Source organism: Plecotus auritus, assembly GCF_963455305.1.
Source record: "Plecotus auritus genome assembly, chromosome: 2".
NCBI lineage: Eukaryota > Metazoa > Chordata > Mammalia > Chiroptera > Vespertilionidae > Plecotus > Plecotus auritus.
In genome coordinates, this window is record NC_137771.1 from 160,731,263 (window position 1) to 160,758,178 (window position 26,916).

Sequence of the window (26,916 nt, forward strand, 5' to 3'; positions counted from 1 at the left end):
AACTGATGAAAAAAGAAGTTAAAGATGGATAATGGACATGACAGGCAAGTTACAGAAAAGGAAACACAAATAGATGTATGTGAAATTCTTCAACCTCGCCAGAATCAAGGAACTGTGAATAAAAACCACAATGAAAGACAATTTAACATCCACCAGGTTGGTGAAAGTATCAAAGCCTGATTATATTAAACACTGATGAGAATATGGAGTCTGGGCAATTGTCACTCACTGCTGGGGGCCGGGGGCCGGGGGCCAGGAGGGGAGCTAAAATGGTACAACCACTGTGGAGGGCAATGTGGCAACATTGAAGAGAGCTGAAAATGTACACATCTCTCTGTTACTCAGGGGCCCCGTCCTGGGATTCACCTTCACACACACACACACACACACACACACACACACACACACACACACGGAGACATATATAAGAAGGTTTACAAAACACTGCCTTGTAATGATGAAAAATTAGAAATACCTTAAATATCAACAGGAGACTGAAGAAATAAGTTACTTTACAGCCCTACAATGGATTATTATAATAGCACAGTGATTTTCAACCTTTTTCATCCCATGGTACACATAAACTGATTATTGAATTTCTATGGCACACCAAAAAATGTTATGTTTTTTGCCGACCTGACCAAAAAATAGGTATAATTTTGATTCATTCACATGGGACGGCTATTGTTGTGTTGGCTGTTGTCATTTTTTTATTTTGCAACCTAAGGGTGAAGAGGTAGGTGCCCCTGATTAAATAGTCAGGGATTGCATGTTTTAGAAATTCTTGCGGCACACCAGTTGCAAATCGCTGTAATAGCAGTTAAAATGAACAACAGTTGTAGCAATATGGATAACTCTAAAAAACTGGTTTCATACAGTGAACTGCAAAATTACATGAATAATATAGTATCACAGTTAAAAAGTATGCAGAGTAGTTTCACATATTGTGTGTGGACACGCACACATTCATGTGTACTCGCCTGGTACTTGATCCTGAGGAAAGGGATAGCAGAAACGTTTCTTAAGCTTGCTAGTGGTACGTGGGTTATTATTGTGTTATTCTATATTTCATTGTACATAAACCCTTTTATAATTCAGAGAAATCATTTCTATGATAAAAGGTGTATCCCTTTAAACTAGGATAGTGATCACTGATTGGTAGGAGAGATGATAAGTAGGAAGATGAGAAGGTGCTTTTGTTCCCTCTTAATTCTTTAGTTACTGTTTTCAAAGTTGGAGACAGTCACTTGAGAGTTCCCTCTTATCAATAAATATTGCATATCAGTCAATATTACGAGGTGATCGTGGGCTTAGGTACTCACTGTGTATAGTTTTTGCCATCTCTCTCTTTTCCCGAATAAGCTGCTTCCGTCTCTCACGCCACTCTTTGTTGAGTTTCTGCTGCTTGGAGTTCTCCTCCTGAAGCTGCACGATGCGCCCTTGGAGCCGACTCAAGGAGTAGTTAGAAAAGACCAGCGTTCCAGAAAGGTCAGTAGGTATTTCCCCAAATACCACATGCTCTATCTGACAAAAACAAAACCAAACAAAAAATCAAAGCAAAGACCAAACTGAATGTGCAGTCAGAGAGAGCACAGCGGAAGCATTTCCTCCTGTTCCTTGTTTAGGTCATTGTCCGTTGGCCTGCTGTTCTTCTCAACGCTAAGGAAGGTGAAAGCAGGAGGTTGCCTGCAGAGAATAAGCACATTATATCCCTCTGGGGACAGCCGATCTGCCCACTCAGATCATTGCTAATGTCTACTGCATAATGATGGGACAAACATTTCAGGGCTAGCATATTAGGCAAATTGCTACAGACAGCTGACTCAGTTTGCGTTAGGTTGCACAGAGCAAATTACACCCAAAACATCGCTGAAGGCAAAAATGACAAAACTGAAATGGTCCTAGTTAGGGCACATCGCGAGAGGGCAGGAAAAGACAATAATGCTGGGAAAATAGAAGGCAGCAGGAAGAGAGGAAGAGAAAATATGAGATGGATTGACTCCATAAAGGAAGCCACAGGCACGAGTCTACAGGAACTGAGCAGGGCTCTGAGGACAGAACACTGTGGACATCCTCATTCATAGGGTCACCCAGGGTCAGAGCCAACTCAACAGCATGCAACACAGATGCATCTATACTAATAAAAGGGCAATATTCTAATTAGGACAGAAGTCTTCCAGACGACCATCTGGACGTCCTTCTGGACAAAGCTGCAGTGGCTGCCTGAGGCTCAGGCAGCCATGGGGCCACCAGTGGCAGCAGCAGCGGGGTGATGGGGGTGGTGCATTCCTCTGATTGGCCAGGTCACCTCCAGCAGAGGAAGGCCAGACTGCAGCTTAGGCTGGGGGTCGAGACAGAGGCGGTTAGGGGTGATCAGGCTGGCAGGGGGGGCAAGGTAGTGGCAATCAGGCCGGCAGGGGGGCAAGGTAGGGGCGATCAGGCCAGCAGAGGGGGCAGTTAGCAGCAATCAGGCTGGCAGGCAAAGCAGAGGCAGTTACGGGTGATCAGGCAGGCAGGCAGAGGGGTTCGGGGTGATCAGGCAGGCAGGCAAGTGGTTAGGAGCCAGCAGTCCCAGATTGAGAGAGGGTGCAAGCCAGGCTGAGGGACTCCCCACCTCCACCCCCATGCACAAATTTCGTGCACCGGGCCTCTAGTGTATACATAAGGCTGATCCTGGGATTTTCTTCTAAAATACTGCAGTCTCTCTTTACCTGACAAAATATAGTATGATGAGCCTTTTCTCTCACTGATAGGTATCTCTGTCTTTTAATATATTATAATTCAAGTGGAGTGTGGAGATGAACACAAAATGGGGAAAAAGAATATTTCCCTTTTGTCTTGACTTTGTCATTAATGAGTAGAGATTAAGTGAAGATCATTCTTGCATTATTACTTCATATCTATTTAAAGATGGTGTGAAAAGTGATACATGTGCAAGATCCAAGATTTCACCTGCCAAGCCACTCCACTCCTAAGTCCCAAGCTCGCCATTCTTCAGACCTACAATGATTCAACTTCCACAGCTGAACAGCGGGCCGCCGGGAAACGCACGTGCTTTGGTGTTACTGGCGTGCCGTTCTACAGGGAGAATTCTCGGCAAAGGACTGCTCTTCTCCCCACCAATGACCCTGTGGAAAGGCCTGGGTAGGGTGGTTCTGCTCAGACGGCGGGGGGCAACCCCTCTGGGTCCCTCACCTGGTGGAGCTTGAGCGGAATCACAACCAGAATTTCATTCAGCTGCTGCTGCTTCTCTCGTTGATAAGCCTCCAGGTCCTCCTCTGCTGCATTCAGATTAGTCGCCACAATTTTGACCTGTGGGAGGCCCCAGGAGTGAAATGTTGACAAGATTCAGCAAACACATACCCGAGGTGGTAAATGAGGGCATCTTGGAAGAAGGAGAAGCATGAGCAGGATCTGCTTTGCTGGGCTGGGATGAAATGGGTGATCCCAGTTTGCAACCCAGAAATGTATGGTATTTTCATCCTAAGTCATGACCTACACCACTTTTTCCATCACTCCTGTGTCCCCAGAGCATAGAGGTCTGGTGAATGTGAGCTCAGAAGGCATGTCCTCATCTCCCTTCTCTTTTCGCGTGAAAAGCTGCTCTTAGTACAGAGTGTCTCTGTCAGAATGGTTTGAATCTTGTTTGGTTATAGTGGGCTCAATAAGTTAAAGAAAAAAGCCTTTAAAGTGAGGAAGCTACTAACTACAGTATTTCTGAAGCACATCTTCATCTCCTAAAAACTTGAACGTTTCCCAAATCATTTCCTAATTGAAAGAGGAGAAGCAATCTATCAAAAATATTTCTGAATATCAATCAAGTTAAGTGACGTTGCTTTAGGAAAGATACCTGAGAAGGGAAATGAGCAGATAAGGGAGAAATTAATCAATATAATTATACCAAAAGTTTAGCTTACTGGTCTCCAACATGGGGTGCACACACCCCAGAGAGTTAAAAAGTGAAGAAAGAAAATATCTGAGTTTCTATTTCTATTTACTTTTATATTATTCTTTTTAATTTCTCTTTTTGTGAATGTTTCATATTATACAGAATACAGTTGACCCTTGAACAATGTGGGGGTGTGGAATAGGGGCACAGAGCCTGCACAGTTGAAAATCGACGTATAACTTGAGTCGGCCCTCCACATCCATGGGTTCCCAACCACGGATTCCGAATACTGTTTTCAATCAGTGGTTGGTTGAATCTACGGATGCCAAACCTGGGAGTATGGAATGGGCTGAAAAAAAACATCTGTTATAAGTGGACCGGTGCTGTTTTAGAGTCAACTGTATAGCCAAAACCGGTTTGGCTCAGTGGATAGAGCGTCAGCCTGCGGACTGAAGGTTCCCGGGTTCGATTCCGGTCAAGGGCATGTACCTTGGTTGCGGGCACATCTCCAGTGGGAGGTGTGCAGGAGGCAGCTGATCGATGTTTCTCTCTCATCGATGTTTCTAACTCTATCCCTCTCCCTTCCTCTCTGTAAAAAAATCAATAAAATATATTAAAAAAAAAGAGTCAACTGTATATTGTACAATAGTTCATAAATACAACTTATATATAAATATACATTTATTATGTGGATACAAGCACCACACATTTTTTTTTTACATATAGAAATATGTAATCATAAAAGTTTGGGAACCAATGATTTAGGTAAAGAAAGTCCAATGCCCACCTCCCCACCCCCCGATAACTGTGCTGGAAGGAAAAAAATCCTGGATGTAACATTTGAAGGGCTTCTTCTCTTCAGAAAAGTCCTAAATTATGTCGTTGCTATGAAATTGCAATGTTCTAGATGAGAGAATGAGTATCATGTTGAGGGTGGATAAATAGACCTGAAAAAGGCAAAGCATACTTTTTTGGACAATGTATCATATTCCTTTTTGAGGTTATCAAGAATTTTCTTCTCTTCAACTAAGGCCTCCTCAATGTCGAGCCTTTTCTCTCGAAGTTGAAGCGCCAGTTCAAAAAGACCCACATCGCAATCTGAAAAATCAGAATAAAAGAGAAGCCCCATTTGTTATGGAACGTATTTCTACTGGAAGCGTGGGCTTTGGAGCTTCCGAATTATTAATGTCCATTTGTGGGACAATCTAGCAAGGTTTCATTGCACTTGGGGCTCCATTATTCCAGGTGGAAACTATTACAAGCCATGATGGTAATGTTGGTGCTAGCATTGATGTTTAGAGCAGTACTCTGAGCCAGGCTTTGTGCTAGGCCCCTTACGTACGTTATCTCATTCAAGGCTCATAGGCCCTGCACAGCGGAAACTACTATTTTCATTTTATAGATGAGGACCCTAAGTCTCAGAGAGGGCATGTGGCTGACATGTGGCAGAATGGGATTCAGGTTCAGTATCTCTATATCAATTTCCGCTATACGGCACTAACGGCTACATTTACCCACCAGGTAACGGATAAAGAATGTGAAAATATAATAGAGTACTACAATGGAATTCAGGAACCTTAGTTCTAACCCTAGTTCTACCACTAAACTATTTGTGGGACTGTCCAAGCCATTGAATCCTGGTATAAAATAACGAGGTGCAGTACAAGATTTTTTTAGCTCTCTTCCACTCATAAAGATTATGATTGTAAGAAGACTCTTATTTTCAAAATCAAAACAAGATTTAAAATTTACTTGGAATTAAACTTTAAAATTTGATTTATATTTTATATGAAATTACTAGAAAAACAAATTTTAGACTAAATAGAAATTCTTTTTCTACTGAATCATTTACCTATTGAAACTGTAGGAATATTGGTCTGAATAAAGGCAGTTTGTACCAGTTTCCTGGAGATGCGGGGCAATTTATATTCACTGTTTTCACTGGTGAAAACAGTGAATATAAATTGCCCCGCATCTCCAGGAAACTGGTACAAACTGCCTTTATGAGACAGATTTGAAATATGAAAATGTGAATGGGTTTGTCGAAAAAGGGAGACCTTTGTAAAAGCAAAAACATAAAAAAATACATAATAATTTTTCTCTATAAAATGAAACTTGCTGCATAATTAATGACCCTCAATCGACTATAGATTGTCGGCAGATCATTTAATTTGTCACTCATATATGGCCGCCTAAAGAAACAGAAAATCAACCATCCAGAGAGCCCCCCAAAGTATTCATTACACTATACTTTGTATACCTTAAACCACCCTTTCCATAAATGCTATTATGAAACAATTGAGAAGACGAAAAAAAAAAAAAAAAGGACCTTCTTGGTATGGTCAATTCATAGTCACTTCACAGAGAACACCTGGTTTTATCCAACTTACTTGTTGGGCAGATAGAATCATCAAAAACCTCATCTTCAGATATAGACTCATCTTCATCACTCTCCAAGCTGGATTCCTCCTCACTTGATTCATCACTCTCCTCATCTTCCTCTAGGGAGGGAGTAAAACATTGCTAATAAGCAGAAGTTCCTGTGTTAAGCTAAGTCCCACATTTTAAAAATAAGGCATTTTTCAATGAGTAAGTCACTAGGAAAATAGCAGAGAAAAAGCAGGGAATTACTTCATATTTTCAGAAGAGTTTAAAATGGCTAAAGTCATAGAGACCACAAACTCAAATGCCTGCAGAAGGTTGTGCAATTAATTTCAATCCATCGAGTCACAGAGGATTGAGGCCAAGTGGTCAAATTGCCTCTGCTGGGACCCACCTAACACACAGTTGGTTACATAGGTCCACAATTCCTAAACCACAGTGCCCTCAAAGCAGAGAAGATTTCCACAGCTCATCTGAACTGAAGGAATGCTATGTATAATCTTTTTTTAACCCACTTAGTGTGAACTTTCATGTGTTGATGCAGAAGGACTGAGATGTTTGATTTAGAGAACCTGCCACAAATCCTGCTGGGGGTTACTTGGCAAAGACTCTCCTTTAACCAAACTGAGTCAGCCCCCACTGCATTCTCTTTCTGACTAGTCCTTGGCCTTGGGCTCTGTCCTTGGCCCATTTAGTCCAGTTTTAGGAAGAATCCTGCTATCAGTTTAGTAAAAAATCCCCCACCCTTGATATCTGACCAAATTTCTTATTCCTTGCCCACAATATCTTATCACCATGGCCTTCCTTCAGCCAAAATCCTGTTAGGTCAGTTTAGCAAAGGATTACCTCTTACTGCTTTTCCATCCACTGACCCCTCACCCTGCTCCTTGGCTATAAATTTCCACTTGTCCTTCTACTCCACGTTGCACTGATTTCTCTTCCTTTCTACAAAATCCCATCATAGTAGTCCCCCCTAAATAAAGTCTGCCTTATTGTTCTTTAACAACTGTTATGAATGATTTCTTTAATAATGTCATATACAAACTATAATAATAAAAGTGTAATACGCTAATTAGACCAGATGTCCTTCCGGACCAAGCCGCGGGGGGTGAGGGCAGAGGCAGAGGTGGCCGCAGCGGCAGTGGGGGCCGAGCCCTTTGCACAAATTTCGTGCATCAGGCCTCTAGTATCTTTTATAAAATACAAAAAATTTTGAATACTGAAACACATCTGCCCCCTCCAGTTCTGGATAAGGGGTTATAGACCTCTGCCACCCAACTCTGCCTCATTTTCTTTTTCTTCTTTTTTTTTTTTTTCAGGGCTAAATTTATTTTTGTTGTTGACAGTATTACAGATGTCCTCCATTTTCCCAGCTTTGCCCCCCTTTACATAGCCCGCCGCCAGGCCTCATTTTCTTTTAAAACACCTTGAGGACCTCTATGAACCATAGATCACCAAATGGAAAGTTGCATCTTATAAAACATCAAATTAGAGATAAGAGGTGGACCTCATACTCTGTGGATTCCTTAAATATAAGATCTCCCATAAAATTACTTTAAGTCATCTGTGCCAACTTATGCAATAAAGCATCAAAGTTTAAAATTAGATCTTAAAATTCTTACATAATAGACTTCCGCTTTGAGGGAAATGAAGTAGATCTACTTTCCCTATTTCTCCCACTAAATATAGTTAAAAACCCTGGGCATTACTTATAAAACAAACACAAGAAGATTCTGACAAGCAGAAAGAAGGGAGATCAACTATGCACCTCAGAACCTGAGAAACAACACGCTGATGACTTCATTGGCCTCATATCTCAGACTCAGAGATGAATAAGTTGGCAACTTGGAAACACCAACAGGTGCAGATACAGAAGGACCCAACAAGAATTTTCTCTCTCTCACCAAATGACCGGGAAAGAGGCCACCTAGTAAGACATTTAGATGATAACCAACCAAATACCACAGAGAAAAAAATGTGGCCCCACTCCCACCCATATCAGCAAAGGCCAAGTGATGAACCTAGACATCCACCCTTGTGAAGCTGTAGTGAGCCACACCAACAGTCCCACAAGGATGATGTCAGAGGCGGCCACGCAGGAAAGAGGGATTTGTATTCCTGCTGGCTGACAATCAGCCGCCTTTTCTACCATTAAGGTATTTGTAGAGATCCTATGGGTAACCTGGACTTCCACTCTCACCTGGCAGTAACAAGGTTCCCTTCACACTCCCCACAGAGGAGAAGCAAGACTTTCACCATTGCCCAGAAGTACCAAGGCCATCCCCAACATGTCAATAGAGATGACAAGGGGGAGCAGGGACTCCCATCTGCCCAGCAGTGACAAGGAGATCACCTTTCCCTGGGGTGACAAGGAAGGCTGAATACCGCCACCTAGCAGTAAGGAGTGGGCACCCACCCCTTTTTCTGGCAGGGCAGTATTAGAAAAAGGCAAGTAAAATGGAAGATATTAATGAGATAAAGAGTCTCATAACATAATATGAAAGTTTCCAGGTTTTAGTATCAGGATAACACCAGCTTCAGAATGTGAATTGGAAAGTTTTCTCTCCTCTTTGATTTTCTGGATAATATTGTGTACAACAGTAGTAATTCTTCAAATGCTTGGTAGAGTTCTCCAGTGAAACTATTTAGAGCATTAGATTTCATCAGGGGAGTTTTAAAGTTACTAATTCAGCTCAATTGGTGTGGTTCAGTGGTTGAACGCTTACCTATGGACTATAGGAGGTCACAGTTCAATTCCAGGTCAGGGCACAGCCTGGGTTTCAGACTTGATTCCCAGTAGGGGGCTTACAGGAAGCAGCCAATCAATGATTCTCTCTCATCATTGATGTTTCTATCTTTCTCTCCCTCTCCCTTCCTCTCTGAAATCAATAAAATATATGTATATATTTTTAATTACAAATTCAATGTTCTTAATAGTTATCAAATTATCTATTTCAGATTGGATGAGTCATGGTAGTATTTTTTGTAGAATTAATCTATTTCATCCAAGTTGCTAAATGTATGTGCATAGAGATATTCATTGTATTTTCTTGTTATCTTTTTTTTTAAATATATTTTTATTGATTTCAGAGAGGGAGGGAGAGGGAGAGAGAGATAGAAACATCAATGATGAGAGAGAATCATTGATTGGCTGCCTCCTGCACGCCCCCCACTGGGGATGGAGCCCGCAACCTGGGCATATGCCCTGACCAGGAATCGAACCAGTGACCTTTTGGTTCCTGGGTCGACGCTCAACCACTGAGCTACATCCGGCTGGGCATATCTTTTAATATCTGCAGTGTAGATCTGTAATTATATCACTTCTTATATTCTTGATATTGGTACCTTGTTTGTTCTTTTTTTTTTTTTTTTTTTACTCTTGCTAGAGCTTTGTCAATCAATTGATCTTCTCAAGAACAAACTGCTCTTCATATAAGTAATTTTTCTCTTGGTTTTCTGCTTTCAATTTTATTGATTTCTGCTTTTATCCTCCTTCTGCTTGCTCAGTTTGGTTTTAATTTGCACTTCTGTTTTGAGGTGGGAGCTTAAATTATTGTAGTGAGACTTGTCCTCTTTTCTAACTTAGTACTATAATATTTCTCTCAACATTGCTTTAGCAGTATTCCACAAATTTTAATAGGTTGCATTTTCATTTTCTCTTAGGTCAATGTAGTTTTAAAATTTACACTGAGATGTCTTCTGGGTCCCATGGATTACATAGAAGCTTGTTGTTGAGGTCTGAGTGTTTTGAGATTTTTCTGCTTTCTGTTATTGATTTCTAGGTTGATTCCATTCTGGTCAGAGAACACATTCCATATGATTTCAATTCTTTTATACTTATTGAGATTTGTTGATAATCTAACATATAGTTTATCTTGGTATATGTTCTGTGGGTGCTTACTTGTGAAGTGTGTATGTTCTGCTATTTTGGGTGAAGTGTTCTATTACTGTCATTTAGATCCTTTTCGTTGATGGTGCTGTTTACTAGTAGGTCTTCTATATCCTTACCGATTTTCTACATAGTTGTTCTATCAAATGTTGAGAGAGGGCAATGGAGGTCTCCAAATGTAATCATGGCTTTGTCTATTTTTTCCTTTCATTTCTATCAGTTTTAGCTTCGCATATTTTACAGCTCTGTTGTTTTATGCATACACATTTAAGATTGCTATGTCTTCCTGGCAGAGTGACACTTTTATCATATTACAAGGTTTTTCTGTCTCCAGTAATTTTCTTTGCTTTGAAATCTACTTTATCTGACATTAACTCAGCCATCCCTGCTTTGATTTGATTAATATTTGCATGACATGTCTTTTCCTTCCTTTTTATTTTCAAGTTTTGAAAATAAAACATTGTCTGATGTGTCAGTGAAGAAAAAGTGAGACTTGGCCTATACAGACTGAAAAGGTTTGTATCATCTCCTCTTTAAATCCCACAATGCCTATATCGTCTATGTTGTGATGAACACTATTTATTTATTTCTCTATTTCATGCAATTGAGAAAAAAATAATTTCATATATAAGAAAGAAATACAAACCAGCATCTCCTTCGACCTCCTTTTTCTTCACCCGCTTCATCCTCTTCTTTAGGACCTTCATGAGGAAGTTAGCAAATTTGTTGTTTTCTCCCACGGCTGCTTGAAAACTGGCATAGAGTGCCTTTTCTTGGTCCTGGAGCCTGGTGATTTCATTCTTTTTCTCTTCCATCTCCTTCATAGATTCATTTATTCTCCACTAAACAAACAAGAACAAGAACAGATGAAAATATTTCATCTGGCCCGGCCGGTGTAGCTCAGTGGTTGAGCGTCAACCTATGAGCCAGGAGGTCACGATTTGATTCCTGGTCAGGGCACATGCCTGGGTTGTGAGCTCGAGCCCCAGTGTGGGGCATGCAGGAGGCAGCCGATCAAAGATTCTCTCTCATCATTAATGTTTCTCTCTCTCTTTCCCTCTCCCTTCCTCTCTGAGATAAATAAAAATATATTTTAAAAAAAGAAAATAATTCATCTGTTAAGCCAGGTTCAGAGAACAATGTACATTGCAATGTAAGGTTACATTTCTAAAGCTTCTTAATGGAAGTTTACATTTCTGATGTTTGAAGAGCCATTCATTTATATGACTAAAATTTTATAATTCTTTTGTAATCAAATAAGATCAGTTTTTTAATGTTTTGTTTTCTCAAATAAATCTACATTAAATAAATTGCAATTTTTATTGACATATGGATGTCAACTAATATATCTGCATGGATGGTCTCAAAAACAAACTTTTTTCATATCTATACTGGAGTGAGAAAAAGTAGTCTTACAGTCAGTTGTAAGTATGCAAAACATAGTTTATTCTTGTGTTATTTATTTGTATTATAACTGTAAACATACTTTTGCCCACCATGTATGACAATTAAAAAAAAAAAAGAAACATCATATCTTAGTAAAGCTGAAATACCAAAAACTGATGTCTCTATTCTGTATGTAATATCTATTTAATAGAATCTTCCTTTAGGATAGAAAAATAGTATAATTTATCCCTTTAAATTTAGCATATATATAACAAATAAAGAATCAATTTCCTGTAAATTTAATTAGACATTACTCTGAAACTAGCTATCATATTTAAGAAACTCATGAACTTATTTTCCAGTTACATTCATAAGAATAGCATATAATCAAAACTCAACTTCACATGGTGGATAGTAACAACATAAAATAAACTTGAAATTATGGATAACCTAAATATAAGGCTAACTTTTGGAAATTTTATTCTACCTTAGAAAATATTAGATCAAATTTACTAAAAAAATCTGACCCACTTCTCTCTGACCAAGGATACCAAAAAACAGAGAGCAAGTCTGAATAATGGGGAAAAAGAGAAGGGAGAGAAGACAAGAAAGAGATGAAGACTTGAACAAGATAAAAAATTAAGTGGAGAAGAAGAAGCATCAAGTTCCTTCCATAACTTAAGGGTGCACCCAGCTAGCATTTTCCTGCCCATTCATACTTGCATCTCCTGTTCCTCTTTGTCTAATGAATTAACACGCTCTTGAAGTATGTTCTCCTGTTTTTCAAAATTCTTGAGGAGAAGCATTTCTTGAAATAATGTGACATGGTTCAGGTCAGATAATTTCATCTGAATGTCTAGTTTCAGTTTCTGGTGTCTCAGGAGATGGAGTTCTGCATCAAAAGTGACAATCAGTTCTTTGATCTGCGGTAGAAAAAGATTTGTTTGTATGTTAGAAGAACAGTATTTTTAAAACTAACAATACTAATTTGTTTGGGTAAAAGCATTTTCTCATTATGCCTTTAATATAGATGGAGAATTACATGGGTGTGTGTGGTTGTGTCTAGTCATATAAATCATTCATCAATGGTCTTAAATTTACATAAATGTATTCATTAAGTGGTAGAAATTCTATAACTATAGTCCTTCCAGCTATTTCTCTGCCATTGAAAAAGCCATTGATCAAGAATGCCGTTCTTGCTGTACTGACTACAACCTCTTTGTGGATAGTGTTATGTCTACCTCTATTATATCCCCATGGTATTCTACATGGCCTTTCATACAGTAAACACTAAATAAATATTTCCCTCAACTTCTTATTTTGAAAATTTTCAAACCTACTGAACAGTAAATATTTTCAAATAGGTAAGTACAATCATGGACCCACAAGAAACCTGTTCAATCTTCTTATTGTAGAAATGACAAAAATGAGGCTAATGGTGATTTTCCTGAGATCAAAGCGAATTTGTCACAGAACTGGGATGGGAACCTAAGTATCCCAAGTCCTGGTCTAGACCTGACTCGTCTGACATCCTAATGACTTTAAATCCTCAGTTTTGCTCTGATTTTGGCACAGCTTCTCCCCCACCCACCCCATCCCAAAGGAGATGAAGAAAGCGAGAGAGAGCCCTGAGGACTGATTCTCCTGAGGAAACGCGTACAATAGGAAGAAGACAAACCATTCCATGTAAGACATCATGTCGGCTGCACATGATGGGGAGCCTCAACTCAAATGCTTGAAATTTATGAGCGAAGGCCCAGGTTGGTGCTGAGAATGGCAAAGAGATCTGTGGGTTTGGGGCAGTAAAACTTCTGGAGAATTTCAGATAGCTTAAATACAAACAAAAAACAACAACAAAGAAAATAAAAAAAAATAAACTTTATGTAGGGCTGTAGATTAAGTGGGTTCCCCCCCAAAAATTTGCTCAACAAATTTGAATTATTTTAAAATTTCTTTGGAGGCAGGACTACATATTTTTAGTACAACAGCATTCTGAAACTTACCACATAGGTGTCCGAGTTTGTAAGGGTTTCACTTGTTCTATTCTCTCTTATCCCTGACACCCTACAAGCTTTATGTGGCTAAAGAACATGTCTGACTTGAGTGGCATCACTACTACCTAGCTCGCACTGTCCCTGCTCTTAGAATGACCAATAAATATTTTTAATTAATAAAGTAAATTAGTCAATTAAGTCAAAACACTTTACTGAATATCTACTGTATGTCTGGCATTGTACAAGACATTGCAAGGGAATCTGAAGAAGTTATGTACCTCCCCTTAAGAGCTGTATAACCTAATTTGCAAGACAAAACTAACACACATAAAGCAGCAAGGAAAACTAAGGACAAAACATGACGTGCTGATTATAGGTGCAATGGTAGTTTTGTTTTGTTTTTTAAGAGTATATAATGTGGACAGAAGATGTGGAAGGGGGTTGGAACTGGGCTGAGTTTTAAATGATGACTCAACTCTGGTAGAAGAAAATAGCAAAAGAAAAAGCACAGATATGAAATTCAGAATTGGGGGAGGAATGTGGGGCAAAGCAGGAAGCATGAGAATATTGGGCTGGATGAAGGAGAGATGATGAGTGAAGAATAAGGTTGGAAAGCTATAGGGGAGTGCCTAGCTGGAAAAGACACAATGTGGCTGGTAGCAGGGAGCTAGCTCCCCAGGAGTACCTCCTGCACAACTGCTCCCAGACTGGTCCTGATATTCCTAGAAATAAAAATAGCTGGCATTCTAGCTCCAGAACAATTTTGAAGCCGTTCATCACCATGAACACTCTCAGTATTGGAGCAAACTAGAGAAAGGGAAGAGTATAAAAAGCAGAGGGTGGCCCATTTTCTCTGGAAGGTTTTTGTTATGTTCCATCCATCAAGTGAAAGCTGCTCATCACTTCCCCTTTGCCATGGCTTCATCGAGATGCCAATTAACATGGATTTGCCCCTAATGCTTAGTCAGCTTTCCAAAAAGGAAGAAGTTACAAAGCTCCAAAGCTCTGGGCAGAGCACAGTGATTTTCAGAAAAAAGACAGGGATGGGGAGGAAGTCAAGCCATGAGTGAGTTGTGGGCTAGTCAGGGTTTGGGGATGGTTAATGTAGAAAAATGTTAACTAAATAATTAATAAACTAGATAGACTTCCTTGCTCCATTCTCTTTCAGCTTTAAATAGTCACAGTCTTGGCCCTAGCCAGTTTCGCTCAGTGGATAGAGCATTGGCCTGCAGTCTGAAGGATCCCGATTTCGATTTCAGTCAAGGGCACAGGCTCAATTCCCAGTGGGAGGCGTGCAGGAGGCAGCCAATCAATAATTCTCTCTCATCATTGATGTTTCTACCTCTCTCTCCTTCTCCCTTCCTCTCTGAAATCAATAAAGATATATTTTTTAAAAAATAGGCACAGTCTCACCCCTTACCCTGTTGGCCAAATACTGCTGCATGTATATGTTTTTAATCTCCTTTCTCTTCATAATCTCCGTCTCTACATCAATTGGATCTGCTCTTTCAAATTCAGATGACCTTGGAAGATCTAGACCGAATGCTGATGTCCTTGTAGCTCTAGACAATGACTCTCGTGTTGTCAAATCCCCTTCCTTTGCATTAGAGGATCTAAGGAATCCTCCACCTGAGCCTACAGGCCCTGTCTGTTCCACTAAGGGGGCCTTTTCATCCTCATTTTTCATCAGCTGTTGCTTAAAAGCAAGGAGAATTTCCTCATCATAATGAAATCTCTTTTCAGGAACTTCTTCCGGGTGTATCAGAGGGATTTTCGGAATGGGGATGTGCTTGGATATGTGAAGAGTTGACTGAATGTTCTTCAGCTCTTGTACCAGGCACTGTATCTCCTCGATGACAGCCACTTTAAGGTCTCGAAGAGAGAGGATGGACTTGTTCAAGTACATTTTCTTTGAATGGGTCTAATTAAAAAGAACAGAAAGGAAGCAAAATGACAACCCACTCACAAGGAACAGTTTCAAATATGATTTGCTTTTGTCCCCTGACTGAAATGCCTAACAAAATTTCAAGATAAAAATATATCTAACCATTTCTGTTTACTACTAAATTACTCTTTTCTCTAGCTTTTAGGCTTTTCCCCTTTTAGCTTCTCCAAAAGGGGAGACAGTCTGGCTATAATGTGTGTTATCCCTCAGCTGGCTCAGAGGGCTCAGTTTCCCTGTCCTCCCCTCCCACCACTCAATGCAAGTCCTTCCTGAAGGTTTGTACTCAGCCAAGTCCCGGGGGGTGGCAGGGGGAGGTCATTTTTTTATGTTAAACACACAAGTGTTTCTAAGTACCATAGAGTCTAGCTGTCCCAGTTCCTCTTCTTTCTTGGCAGCATTTATTCTCATGTGCTCAGGTATCTTATAGTCTGGGGCTGTCTTCAGATTGAAGTCTCCCATAAACACCTGAGCCTCTTTGATGGCTTGCACATCTTTGGGGTCTTCATAGTCATCAGCAGGTTTACTCTTGTACCTATAAGAAAAATAGATAATCTAGCCACAAATATACAATAAACTCTAATTTGTCTACTTTACTATAGGTATATAATCAAATTCAATCGTGAAGCAAAAGTATAATTCTTATCCTGTGATGTTATATTTGTCTATGGAGTTCAAACATTTTTTAAAGTTGATATTTAAAAGCATCCCAAGCAAAATAATAAACAAACAAACAGATCCATCCATCCACCAGATGTGCTTAAATAATCTGAATCATTCATTGGATTTGGTTCATTTCTAAGCAATTTACATCAACATTGTTATTTATTCCCTCAATAGATATTAACCCTTGGAGATACTAACACTCTACTCACGAAAAAGTTAATTGAAATTTTTAATAACATAATGATTGTCACAAAATTTGTCATAACATTTTCAAAGAGGCATCTAATTCAAAATTATAGTATGGACATATGTATTTGCCTTCCCTACTCTCCCCAAGCTCCATGGAAATGATATTGTAGAGAAACTAAAGAGAACAAATTATTAGAAAAGCTGATAATGGGATAGGTAGCCATGAGCAAACAGTAATAGTGATACACTTCCAGAAGACAGAAGATGAAATTACATTAATGGATAAACCAGACCAGAGAAAATTATAGCCTGGAATACTCCCAGGAGAAGGCTATAAAAAGATGAATACAGTCTTCTTGGTAGAGTTCCTAGGAGGCTCCAATCACAGAGGGGACAAGCATGGAGTACTAAGGCATCAGGGTATGGGCTGGACCCCACTGTAGGGATCTTCACTGAGAGACACTAACCTACCTATTTAATTATTTCAAGTGAAGCCCATCAGTCAACATGAATATGTACATATCTTGCAGTCAGCCCTTTAGGAGCACAAACATCTATAATAATAAAAGGGTAAATATGCTAATTAAACCTGCCATCCTTCCCCAAGTATCTGAAGTGAGACCAATGTCCTCCCTCCCAACCCCTTCACCAAAGGCTGCTGGGACATCCTTCCTTCCAGACAAAGATACAGTGGGCGGGGGCTACAGTAGAGGTGGCAGAGGCCCCTGGCCATGGCAGTGGTGGGCGGGGGCCACAGCAGAGGCAGCAGAGGCCCCGGCCATGGTGGGCGAGGGCCGGGGCCAAGGTCCTTGCACAAATTTCGTGCATCGGTCCTCTAGTAAAATAGAAGAGGCAATGCATGGCATCTAATGTATTAATTGACAAGACTTCATTTATATGCTCTCTCTCCCATTTTTTTTTTTGTGGGGGGAGGCAACCTAATTTTTGGAGGCCTTGCTTCCAAAATGACTTATGTAATGTACATAAATCATTTATGTAATGTACATAAATCATTTGTATATAACAATGCTAAAAGAGGACACTCACAGATGAGAGCATATGCTTCTGTCTGGCCATGTTAGAGAAAGAAGGGTCATAATTATTATCATAGTACAAATAACTAGAAAACTGAACAAAAATATATGAAACAACTATGTTCAGTTATTGAATGATAGGCAGTATTCCTCTAAGATCAGGAATAATAGAAGGATGTGCACTCTCACTTCTGTTCAACATAGTAGTGGAAGTCCTAGCCAGAGCAATTAGGCAAGAAAAATAAATAAAAGGCATCCAAATTTGAAAGGAAGAAGTAAAACTGTCATTGTTTGCATAGAAAATCCTAAAGACTCCACTAAAATACTGTTGGAACTAATAAACAAATTCAGTAAAGTTGAAGAATACAAAAGAATAAAATACCTAGGAATAAACTTAACTAAGGAGGTGAAAAACATGTACACTAAAATCTAAAAGACACTGATGAAAGAAATTGAAGAAAACACAAAGAAATGGAAATATATTATGTGTTCAGGGACTGGAAGAATTTATATGACAACACTGTCATAATCATAAAATATTATAAAGAATCTGCAAGAAAGTGAGCTTAGCAAAATTGCTGGTTAAAGGTAAATAAAAATTTAAATATCAATTGAGAGAACTTCCACTTCCAGTAAGATGGCATAGATATACATTTTCCTATTTTTTCTGGTAAGTACAAATAAAAACCTTGCACATCCTATATAATAAAAGCCCAGTGACCATAATGGCAGAATGACCAGAACAATTGCTCGACCAGTCACTATGAGGTGCACTGACCACCTCTTGGTCCCTTTCCCTGGCCGGCAGGCTCCGATTGCTGGTGGCGAACGGGGACCCAGGGTGGGTGGCAAGAGATGTGGGTGGTGCCAGGCCAAGGCTCCGTGGCAGCAGGGGTGGGGCCGGTGAGTAGGCGGGAACAGCCAACCTCTCGGTCCCTCCCCTGGCCATCAGGCTCCCATCACTGGATGGGGAACAGGGAACCAGGGTCAGTGGTGGCAGGGGGTGGGACTGGAGAGCGGGCAGAATGGGCTGACCTCTTGGTCCCTTGCAGGCTCCAATTGCTGCCAGTGGTGAACAGGGAACAGGGGTGGATGGCATTAGATGTGGGTGGTGCCAGGCCAAGGCTCCCGCCCCGCCGGTTGCCCCACACACAGAGGGCGACCAGCGGTGGGGGTGGGGCCGGCGAGCAGGCGGGAACGGCCCACCTCTCGGTCCCTCCCCCGGCCATCAGGTTTCCATCGCTGGATAGCAAATGGGGAACCGGGGTGGGTGGTGATGGGGGGCGGGGCCGGCTGCTGGCAGCTGGGGAAGATGGCCCTGATCGCAGGCTAGGCCTAGGGACCATACCCGTGCACGATTTCGTGCACCAGGCCTCTAGTTATATATAAAACAAACATAAGATTCTGAAATGTGGAAAGAAGGCAGATCACAGAGAACCTTGGGACCCAAGGAAGGATATGATGGTAAGTTTTCTTTTTGCCTCACATATCTCAGGCTTAGAGCTAAAGAAAATAGCAACTCAAGATGGGAGGGGAGCAGGGGATGGGTGGAAAGGAATTAAGAGGTACAAATTTCCAGTCATAAAATAAATAAATATATGAATATAATGTACACTATAGAAAATATAATCAATAATAGCATAATAACTTTGTACAGTGATGGAAGGTTACTAGACTCATCATGGTGATCACTTTATAAGGTACATAAATCTCAAATCACTATGTTGTATGTCTGAGACTAATATCATATTGTATCTCAGCTACAATAAAAAAACAACAACATAGCAACTCAGAAATATCAATCAATAGGTTTAGACAACAAAAACTCAACAAAATCCTGCTTTCTCCAGTTAAATGATAAAGAAAAGAACAGAATAGCAAGACAGAAAATTTCTAGACAATAAGTGTTCTATTACAGCTGAACACCACAGAAAAAAACTGTGGCCACACCTCCACCCATGACAGAAAAGGCCAAATGGGGAGTCCATATTTCTACCATCACCAGGCTTTAACAAGGCAAAACAACTCCTCCAGGGGTTGGTGTTAGAAAAGGTGAGTCCTGGGAACCAGGACTTTTATCCCCATAGTGAAGTAACAAGCCACAGTGACACCCCATAAGATGGCTTGAACTTCAACCACCTGCAGCAGTAATAAGATTATCCATCCCTCCCTGCTGAGGTAGTATTTGAGAAGGCCTAGTAGAGAGTGACGACTTTTACAACTCTCCACAGTATCAGTGGAGGCCATCTGAAGAGGAAAGTGGATCAATGGGAGCCTAATGGGATCTGAAACTACAACTCTTGACCAGCAAGTAACCTCTTCCTTCATCAGGTATCAATTGTTGAAGACTGGGTTGCCTAGACTTCTATATTCATAATAAGACTAGAGGCCCAGTGCATGAATTCATGCACGGGTGGGGTCTGGCCCACCCACCTCAATGGGGGGGCGATCTGGGGCCAGGCCTGCTGGGGGGAGGGGCCACGGTTTGCCGGCCAGCCAGGGGGTGGGCCATGGGCAGTTGGCCAGCCGACCCTAGCCCCAATTGGGGTGGGGGGGCGGGGCCAGCCAGGGGGAGAGGCCACAGGGCCGATTGGGCCAGTTGCCTGCCGCAGTACACATCATAGCAACCAATCATTCCGGTTGTTTCGGTCATTCCGTCGTTCTGGTTGCTTGGCTTTTATATATACAGATGGTACTCTTCCCTGTACTGCTGAAGTCATAGAAAGCCAGCTAAAACAACGTGTAAATAAGATCTAGAGTCTCATCATACCCAAAATGTCCAGATTTTAATAAAAAATCATTTGTCATACCAAAAAACAGGATGACCCCAACTTAAATGAGAAAAAACAATTACCAGATGCTAATCCCAAGATGAGAACATTAAAATAATCTAACAAGGATTTTAAAGCAAGCAATCACAAAGTGATTGTAAGTATCTTCCTAATTATTTGCTTTAACAATTAATTAGGAAGATACTTAAAATAAATGAACAAATAGGAAGTCTCAGAAAGAAATGGAAGCTATAAGGAATAACCAAATAGAAATTTAGAACTGAAAAATAAAATAAACAAAATAAAACTCAGTGGATGGGCTCAATACCAGAATGGAAGAGGCAGAGGAAAGAATCAGTGAAGATGGAACATAGCAATTACCCAATCTGAACAACAGAAAGAAAAGTCACTAGAAACAAACAAAGAACAGCATCAACAAAATACACAGAGCTTCAGGGTTCTAATTTGTAGCATTGGAGTCCCAGAAGGAGAGGAAAAAGAGGAAAGGACTTCAAAAGGACTATCCTATATAATAAAAGACTAATATGCTAAGTGTCCAGTTGTCCGGTCGTTCGTTCAAGCAATCAAAGCATAATATGCTAATGATATGCTAAGGCCCCTCAACTGCTCGCTATGAAGTGCACTGACACCAGCGGGCAGACAGTCGACAGGTTGACCAGTCGCTATGACATGCACTAACCACCAGGGGGCAGACGCTCCAGCTGGTAGGTTAGCTTGCTGCTGGGGTCGGGCCGATTGGGACCGAGCGAGACAGGCCAGACATGCCCAGGAGCCCTCCCGCAGTCCCTCCCTGGCTGACCAATCTCCCGAGTCCCTTCCCGACCCCAATCGTTCACCGGTGGGGTCCCTCAGCCTGGCCTGCACCCTCTTGCAATCCGGGACCCCTTGGGGGATGTCAGAGAGCTGGTTTTGGCCCAATCCCACAGGCCAGGCCAAGGGACCCCCACTGGTGCACAAATTTGTGCACTGGGCCTCTAGTAATAAATAATGGCTTAAGACTTCCCCAAAGTCTTTTTTTGGCAGGAGACACAATTATACAGATTCAAGAAGTTTAATGAATCCAACAAAGAATAACTCTATACCAAGACAGATCATAGCCAAACTTCTGAAAACAAAGACAAGGGGGGAAATGCCTTCAAAGAAGCAAGAGAAAAACAACATCTTACATATAGAAGAAAAACAATTTTGATGACAGACAAATCATAACAAACCATGGAGGCCAGTGGGAAGAAGCACTATTTCTTACATGCTGAAAATAAGAACTGTTAGCGCAGAATTCTATGTGCAATAAGAATATTCTTCAGGAATGACAGAAAAATCAAACCATTCTCAGATGAAGAAAAACTAACAGAATTTGTTACCAGCATACCTACCATAAAGGAATGGCTAAAGGAAGTTCTCTAAATAAAAATGAAATAATAAAAGAAACCTAGGAACAGCAAAAAGGAAGAAATTAAAATGTTAATAGTAAAAATATGGCAAATACATTTTACTTTTATTGTCTGTTATGCTTGATGATTGAAGGAAAACTACAACACTGCTATGTTTTTAAAATGTATGTAGAGAAAATATTTATACAATGATATTATGAACAGGGGAAATGGGAGGGGGCAAAAAAACATAAAAGCAGGTGAAGTCCTAGCTGGTTTGGCTCAGTGGATAGAGTGCTGGCCTGCGGACTGAAGGGTCCCAGGTTCAATTCCGGTCAAGGGCACATGCCTGGGTTTCGGGCTCGATCCCCAGTAGGGGGCATGCATGAGGCAGCTGATCAATGATTCTCTCTCATTGATGTTTCTATCTCTCTCTCCCTCTCCCTTCCTCTATGAAATCAATAAAAATATATTTTTTAAAAAGCAGGTGAAGTTTCTATACTTCATTCAAAATGATAAAATGTCATCACCAGTACATTGTGATACGTTGTATATACATAATGTAATACCTCAAGCAAATACTTAAAAAGCTATACAAGGTTATATAGTCAAAAACATTATGGATTCATTATGCTGGAACTCTAAAATAATTCAAGTAAACCTCAGGCAACAGGGGAAAAAATACAGAAAAACAAAAAAAAAATAGCAGATATAAGCTTCAAATATCAATAATTACATGTAAATGACCTAAATACAACAATTAAAGAACTGAGATTGACAGAGTGAATTAAAAAACATAACCCAATTATAGACTGTCAATAAGACATTAACATCAAATATGGCAATATAGGTAGGTTGAAGTAAACAGATAAAAACAGTTAAACTTTTGAATACTGAATGCTTTCCCATTAAAATTAGGAACATATGTGCATGCCCGCTCTCTTTATTCTATTTCAATATAGTACTGGAAGTTCTTAGCCAGTGCAATAGGAAAAGAAACAGAAATGTAAAGCATATAGATGGAATAAGAGGAAATAAAACTGTCTCTATTTACAGATGGCATGATAGTCTACACAGAAAATCCCAAGGAACCTACCAAAAAAAAAAAAAACAAAACAAACAAAAACCTCTCAGTGCAGCAAGGTCACAGTACCCTCATGAACACAAAAATCAATTGTATAACTAGCAATAAACATGAACACACAAGACACCAAAATTAAAAGCACAATACCATTCACAATTAACAAAAAAGTAAAATATTTATGTGTATATCTAGCAAAATATGTATAGTACTTTTATGTTAAAACTAGAGGCCCGTTGAACAAAGATTCATGCAATAGGCCATCCTTCCCCTGGCTGCCGGCACCGGTTTTCCACTGGCACCTGGGACCCAGGCCTTCGCTCCAGCTGCAGCAAAGAAGCCAAGCCTCTTCAGTCTTCAGTCTTCAGTTGTCTTCAGTCTTCAGTCTTCAGTCTTCGCTCGGGCTGGAGCCTTCAGTCTTTGCTCCACGCCTGTCTATGCAAATTAACCCACCATCTTTGTTGGGTTAATTTGCATACTCACTCTTGATTGGCTGGCGGGCATCACGGAGGTACGGTCAATTTGCATATTTCTCTTTTATTCGTGTAGATACAACAAAATAGCCCTGACTGGGTGGCTCAGTTGGTTAGAGCATCATCCCATACACCAAAGGGTTGTGGGTTCAATTCCTAGTCAGAGCACATACCTAGGTTGTGGATTCAATCCAGATTAGAGCGCATACAGGAGGCAACTGATCAATGTTTCTCTCTCTCTCCCTTCCTCTTTCTCTAAAATCAATAAACATGTCCTCGAGTGATGATAGATGATAGATACAACAAAACAGATTAAAAAAATCAAAGATATAAATAAATGGAGAGTCATACCATGTCCATGGATTAGAAGACTCAACATAATAAATATAGTGGAACCTCGGTCAGTTCTCAAACTTAATTTGTTCTGGAAGGCTGTTTGAGAAGCTATTTGTTAAAAAAACAAATCATTTTTTTCCCATTAGAAATAATGTAAATTGAACTAATCCATTCCATACCCCCAAATGATTCCCTGTTTTAACCTTTCCTATATACAGTACATTTCTAATATACTATCCTATATAATAAAAGCATAATATGCAAATCGACCAAACGGTGGAATGACTGGTCGCTATGACGTGCACTGACCACCAGGGGGCAGACGCTCAATATAAGAGCAAGGGGTCCCGGACTGCGAAAGGGCGCAGGCCAGGCTGAGGGACACCCCCCTCTCCAGTGCACGAATTTCGTGCACTGGGCCTCTAGTTTAATCTATAAATAAATAAACACTTCTTTTCTTAAATTTATCAAATCACCCTCTGCTAGCCTTAAATGAATCACTTTTAGCATTCGGTCCAGGGATGTATTTCAGGTCAGCATGCAGCATCTTTGCTTGTTCATCTATCACTGCCTCGGAAATGGCTGTCACTGGCTAATTGCTTTTTGTTTATCCAAATCAACAGCAGTTTTTCTACCTCTGCAATTGTCTGTGATCATTGTTTCTTTCACACCCTTAGCATCATTTGCATTCTTGATGGCCTCTTTATGTTTTAAAATTGTGCTAAGTGTTGATTGTTGATTTTGCTGGCAACAAAAGCATTCTCTCTTTTGTTTGTTGCCTGAGAAATGATTTTTGTCATGCTGAGGTATCAGCTTCAAAAAGTTGTCAGTTCGAAAACTGAAGTTTGGTTTGAAAACCAAGACACTTTTTTCTGTGAACAACTTGGTCGAGAACCAAATTGTTCAAGATGGGAGATGTTCAAGAAACGAGGTTTGACTGTATGTCGATTATCTCCAAACTGATACAAGGTTTAACACAATTCCTATCATGATTTCAGAAAGATTTTTTTGTAAACATAGATAAGATTATTCTAAAATTTATATGTAAAAGCAAAGTAACCAGAATAGCTAAGAGAAGAATAAAATGAGAGAAAGAAATCAGTCTACCCAATTTCAAGACCTATTACATAGTTACAGTAATCCAGCCAGTGTATACTGGCAAGGGGACAGACACATGAATCATTGGACCAGAAACTGAAGTGGGAAACAGACCCACACCAATATGCCCAGGTGATTTTTGACAAAGTGCAGAAGCAATTCAATGGAGGAAACAGAAGCCTTTCAACAAATAGTGACAGAGCAATTGGACATCTACAGGCAAAAAATAAATAAACATAAACATAAACATAAATCTCACACCTTATACAAAAATGAACACCAAATAAATCACAGACTTAAATATACAATGTAAAACTATAAAACTTCAATAAAAATAGAAGAAAATCTTTGGGGCCTAGTGTTAGGCAGAATTCTTAGACTTGATACTAAAATTAAGATTCATAGAAGGAAAAATTGACAAATTGGATTCAACGAAATAAAAAATTTTTGCTCTGCAGATGTCCTTATTAAGGGAATGAAAAGATAAGCTACAGAAATGGAGAAAATATTTGAAAACAGCATATCTGACACAAGACAGGTCTGTAGAATATATTTTTGAAAACTCTCAAAACTCAACATGTAAATAGTTAACAATCTTATTTGAACATGGACAAAGACATGAAGAGACATTTCATCAAAGATAGGTTGCAAAAAACAAACAAACAAACAAACAAACAAACAAACAAAAGGTGTGCTTGTTAAATAAAAGTACCTCAGATTAGATGTTTTTAAGTTGATTTAAGATGGTTAGAGACCTATAGGTGAAAGCCAAAACTATAAGATGTTAGAAGAACATCTGGAGAATATCTTCTTGATGTTGGGATAAAGAGAATGTCTTCATTCTTATATCACTCAGAGTATATTAGGAAAATGGAATTCCTGGACCTGAAACTCTTAGGATCATAGAAGTTCCATCAAGATATCCCCTCCCTGAAAGTTCTGCTGACCTGTCTTCAATATCTCCATCTCTGTTTCTATTTTTTTAAATTCTTTATTTAAATTTAACATTGTTATATTTATTGACATTGCTAAAGATATTTTGAGACTCATGTTAAAATATAAGAGTTTGCATTTAAAAACTTACAGTTCCTCCCATTCTTTGTTGCGCTGCTGAATCTTTTGCTGAGCCCTTTCAGCTTTTAATATAAGTTTCTTCGTTTTCTCAATTTGATTTTCTATCATAATTTGACTTAAGGTCTTAGGCCGAAATAGCTTCCCTTTTTCTATAATTGATTCTTCTGGCACACTAGTATCCCCACCTGCACAGAGAGTTGACATTTTTTTTCAATCTCTTTGAAACATCAAAATGAAATTCTCAAATATTGTTTTCAACCTATCACATTATTTAAAATCCAGATAATATAACGAATCTGTAAATCACAATATTTATTAAGAAACCACCATGAATTCACCCCCATAATAAGTATTTTACAATACCAAAATAAAGAGATCTAAGTTACAATATTTGCTTATTGAAAAGTTGGCAAGATAAAACATGTATATTAAATAATCAGAGATACATAATGATGAGCCAGTGACATATACAGGGTGTCCCAGAAAATGTATATACACACTTCGAATAATTATAAAGGCAGTGTTTATTAAAATACATCTCAGCCCGAACCGGTTTGGCTCAGTGGGTAGAGCGTCGGACTGTGAACTCAATGGTCCCAGGTTTGATTCCGCTCAAGGGCATGTACCTTGGTTGCCGGCACATATCCAGTAGGGAGTGTGCAGGAGGCAGCTGATTGATGTTTCTCTCTCATCGATGTTTCTAACTCTCTATTCCTCTCCCTTCCTCTCTGTAAAAAATCAATAAAATATATTTAAAAAAAATAATAAAATACATCTCATTTTCAAAATTGAGCTATCAGCTGTTAAAGTATGTATACATTTTTGGGGGACACCCTGGATATGGGGAAGCTGGGAAGGAGTGCTTGTGATATCACAGTAGGGGAAGGAGAAAGTGAGTTCTATTTGAGATGTATAATCTGAGGTGACCTTTGCCAACTGCAGGGGTCTGTGGCCAATTTAAAAACTGATCAGAAACATACAACCAAAGCTATAATTTTAAAGTTATTAGCTTTCGGCCCTTGTTCAAGATGATGGACAAGGCCTCCTGGCATGTCATGTCTGACATCCTGGTGCTGAACACTTAATGCCAAACTCGAGATCAGGAGCTTTGGGTGCAGTGACTCAAGGAGGAATATCAGTCTCTCATCCATTATGTGGAAAATGAGAACTTGGACAATGATTGGATTGGTTTCCACTGCAATCCAACAAGGAAAGGACTGGGTGGTATGGAAAATGCTGGTATATTCATGATCCCCTCAAATGAGTTTGTCACCAAGTTTGAAATTCCTATTCACATCCCACTACTGCTCCAGAAATTGCA

General features: G+C 39.8%; 1 protein-coding gene across 1 annotated transcript in view; it reads right to left on the reverse strand.

Moving 5' to 3' along the window:
* Positions 1-26,916, reverse strand: part of CFAP44 (cilia and flagella associated protein 44) — a 108,685-nt gene that overhangs the window by 9,686 nt on the left and 72,083 nt on the right. The window contains exons 22-30 of the mRNA XM_080654344.1: positions 25,606-25,780; positions 15,840-16,017; positions 14,961-15,461; positions 12,266-12,469; positions 10,807-11,002; positions 6,280-6,390; positions 4,857-4,987; positions 3,196-3,312; positions 1,323-1,524 (exon numbers count right to left, since the gene is read on the reverse strand). Coding sequence (XP_080510470.1) covers positions 1,323-1,524; positions 3,196-3,312; positions 4,857-4,987; positions 6,280-6,390; positions 10,807-11,002; positions 12,266-12,469; positions 14,961-15,461; positions 15,840-16,017; positions 25,606-25,780 — 1,815 coding nt within the window. The remainder of the gene's footprint in view (positions 1-1,322; positions 1,525-3,195; positions 3,313-4,856; positions 4,988-6,279; positions 6,391-10,806; positions 11,003-12,265; positions 12,470-14,960; positions 15,462-15,839; positions 16,018-25,605; positions 25,781-26,916) is intronic.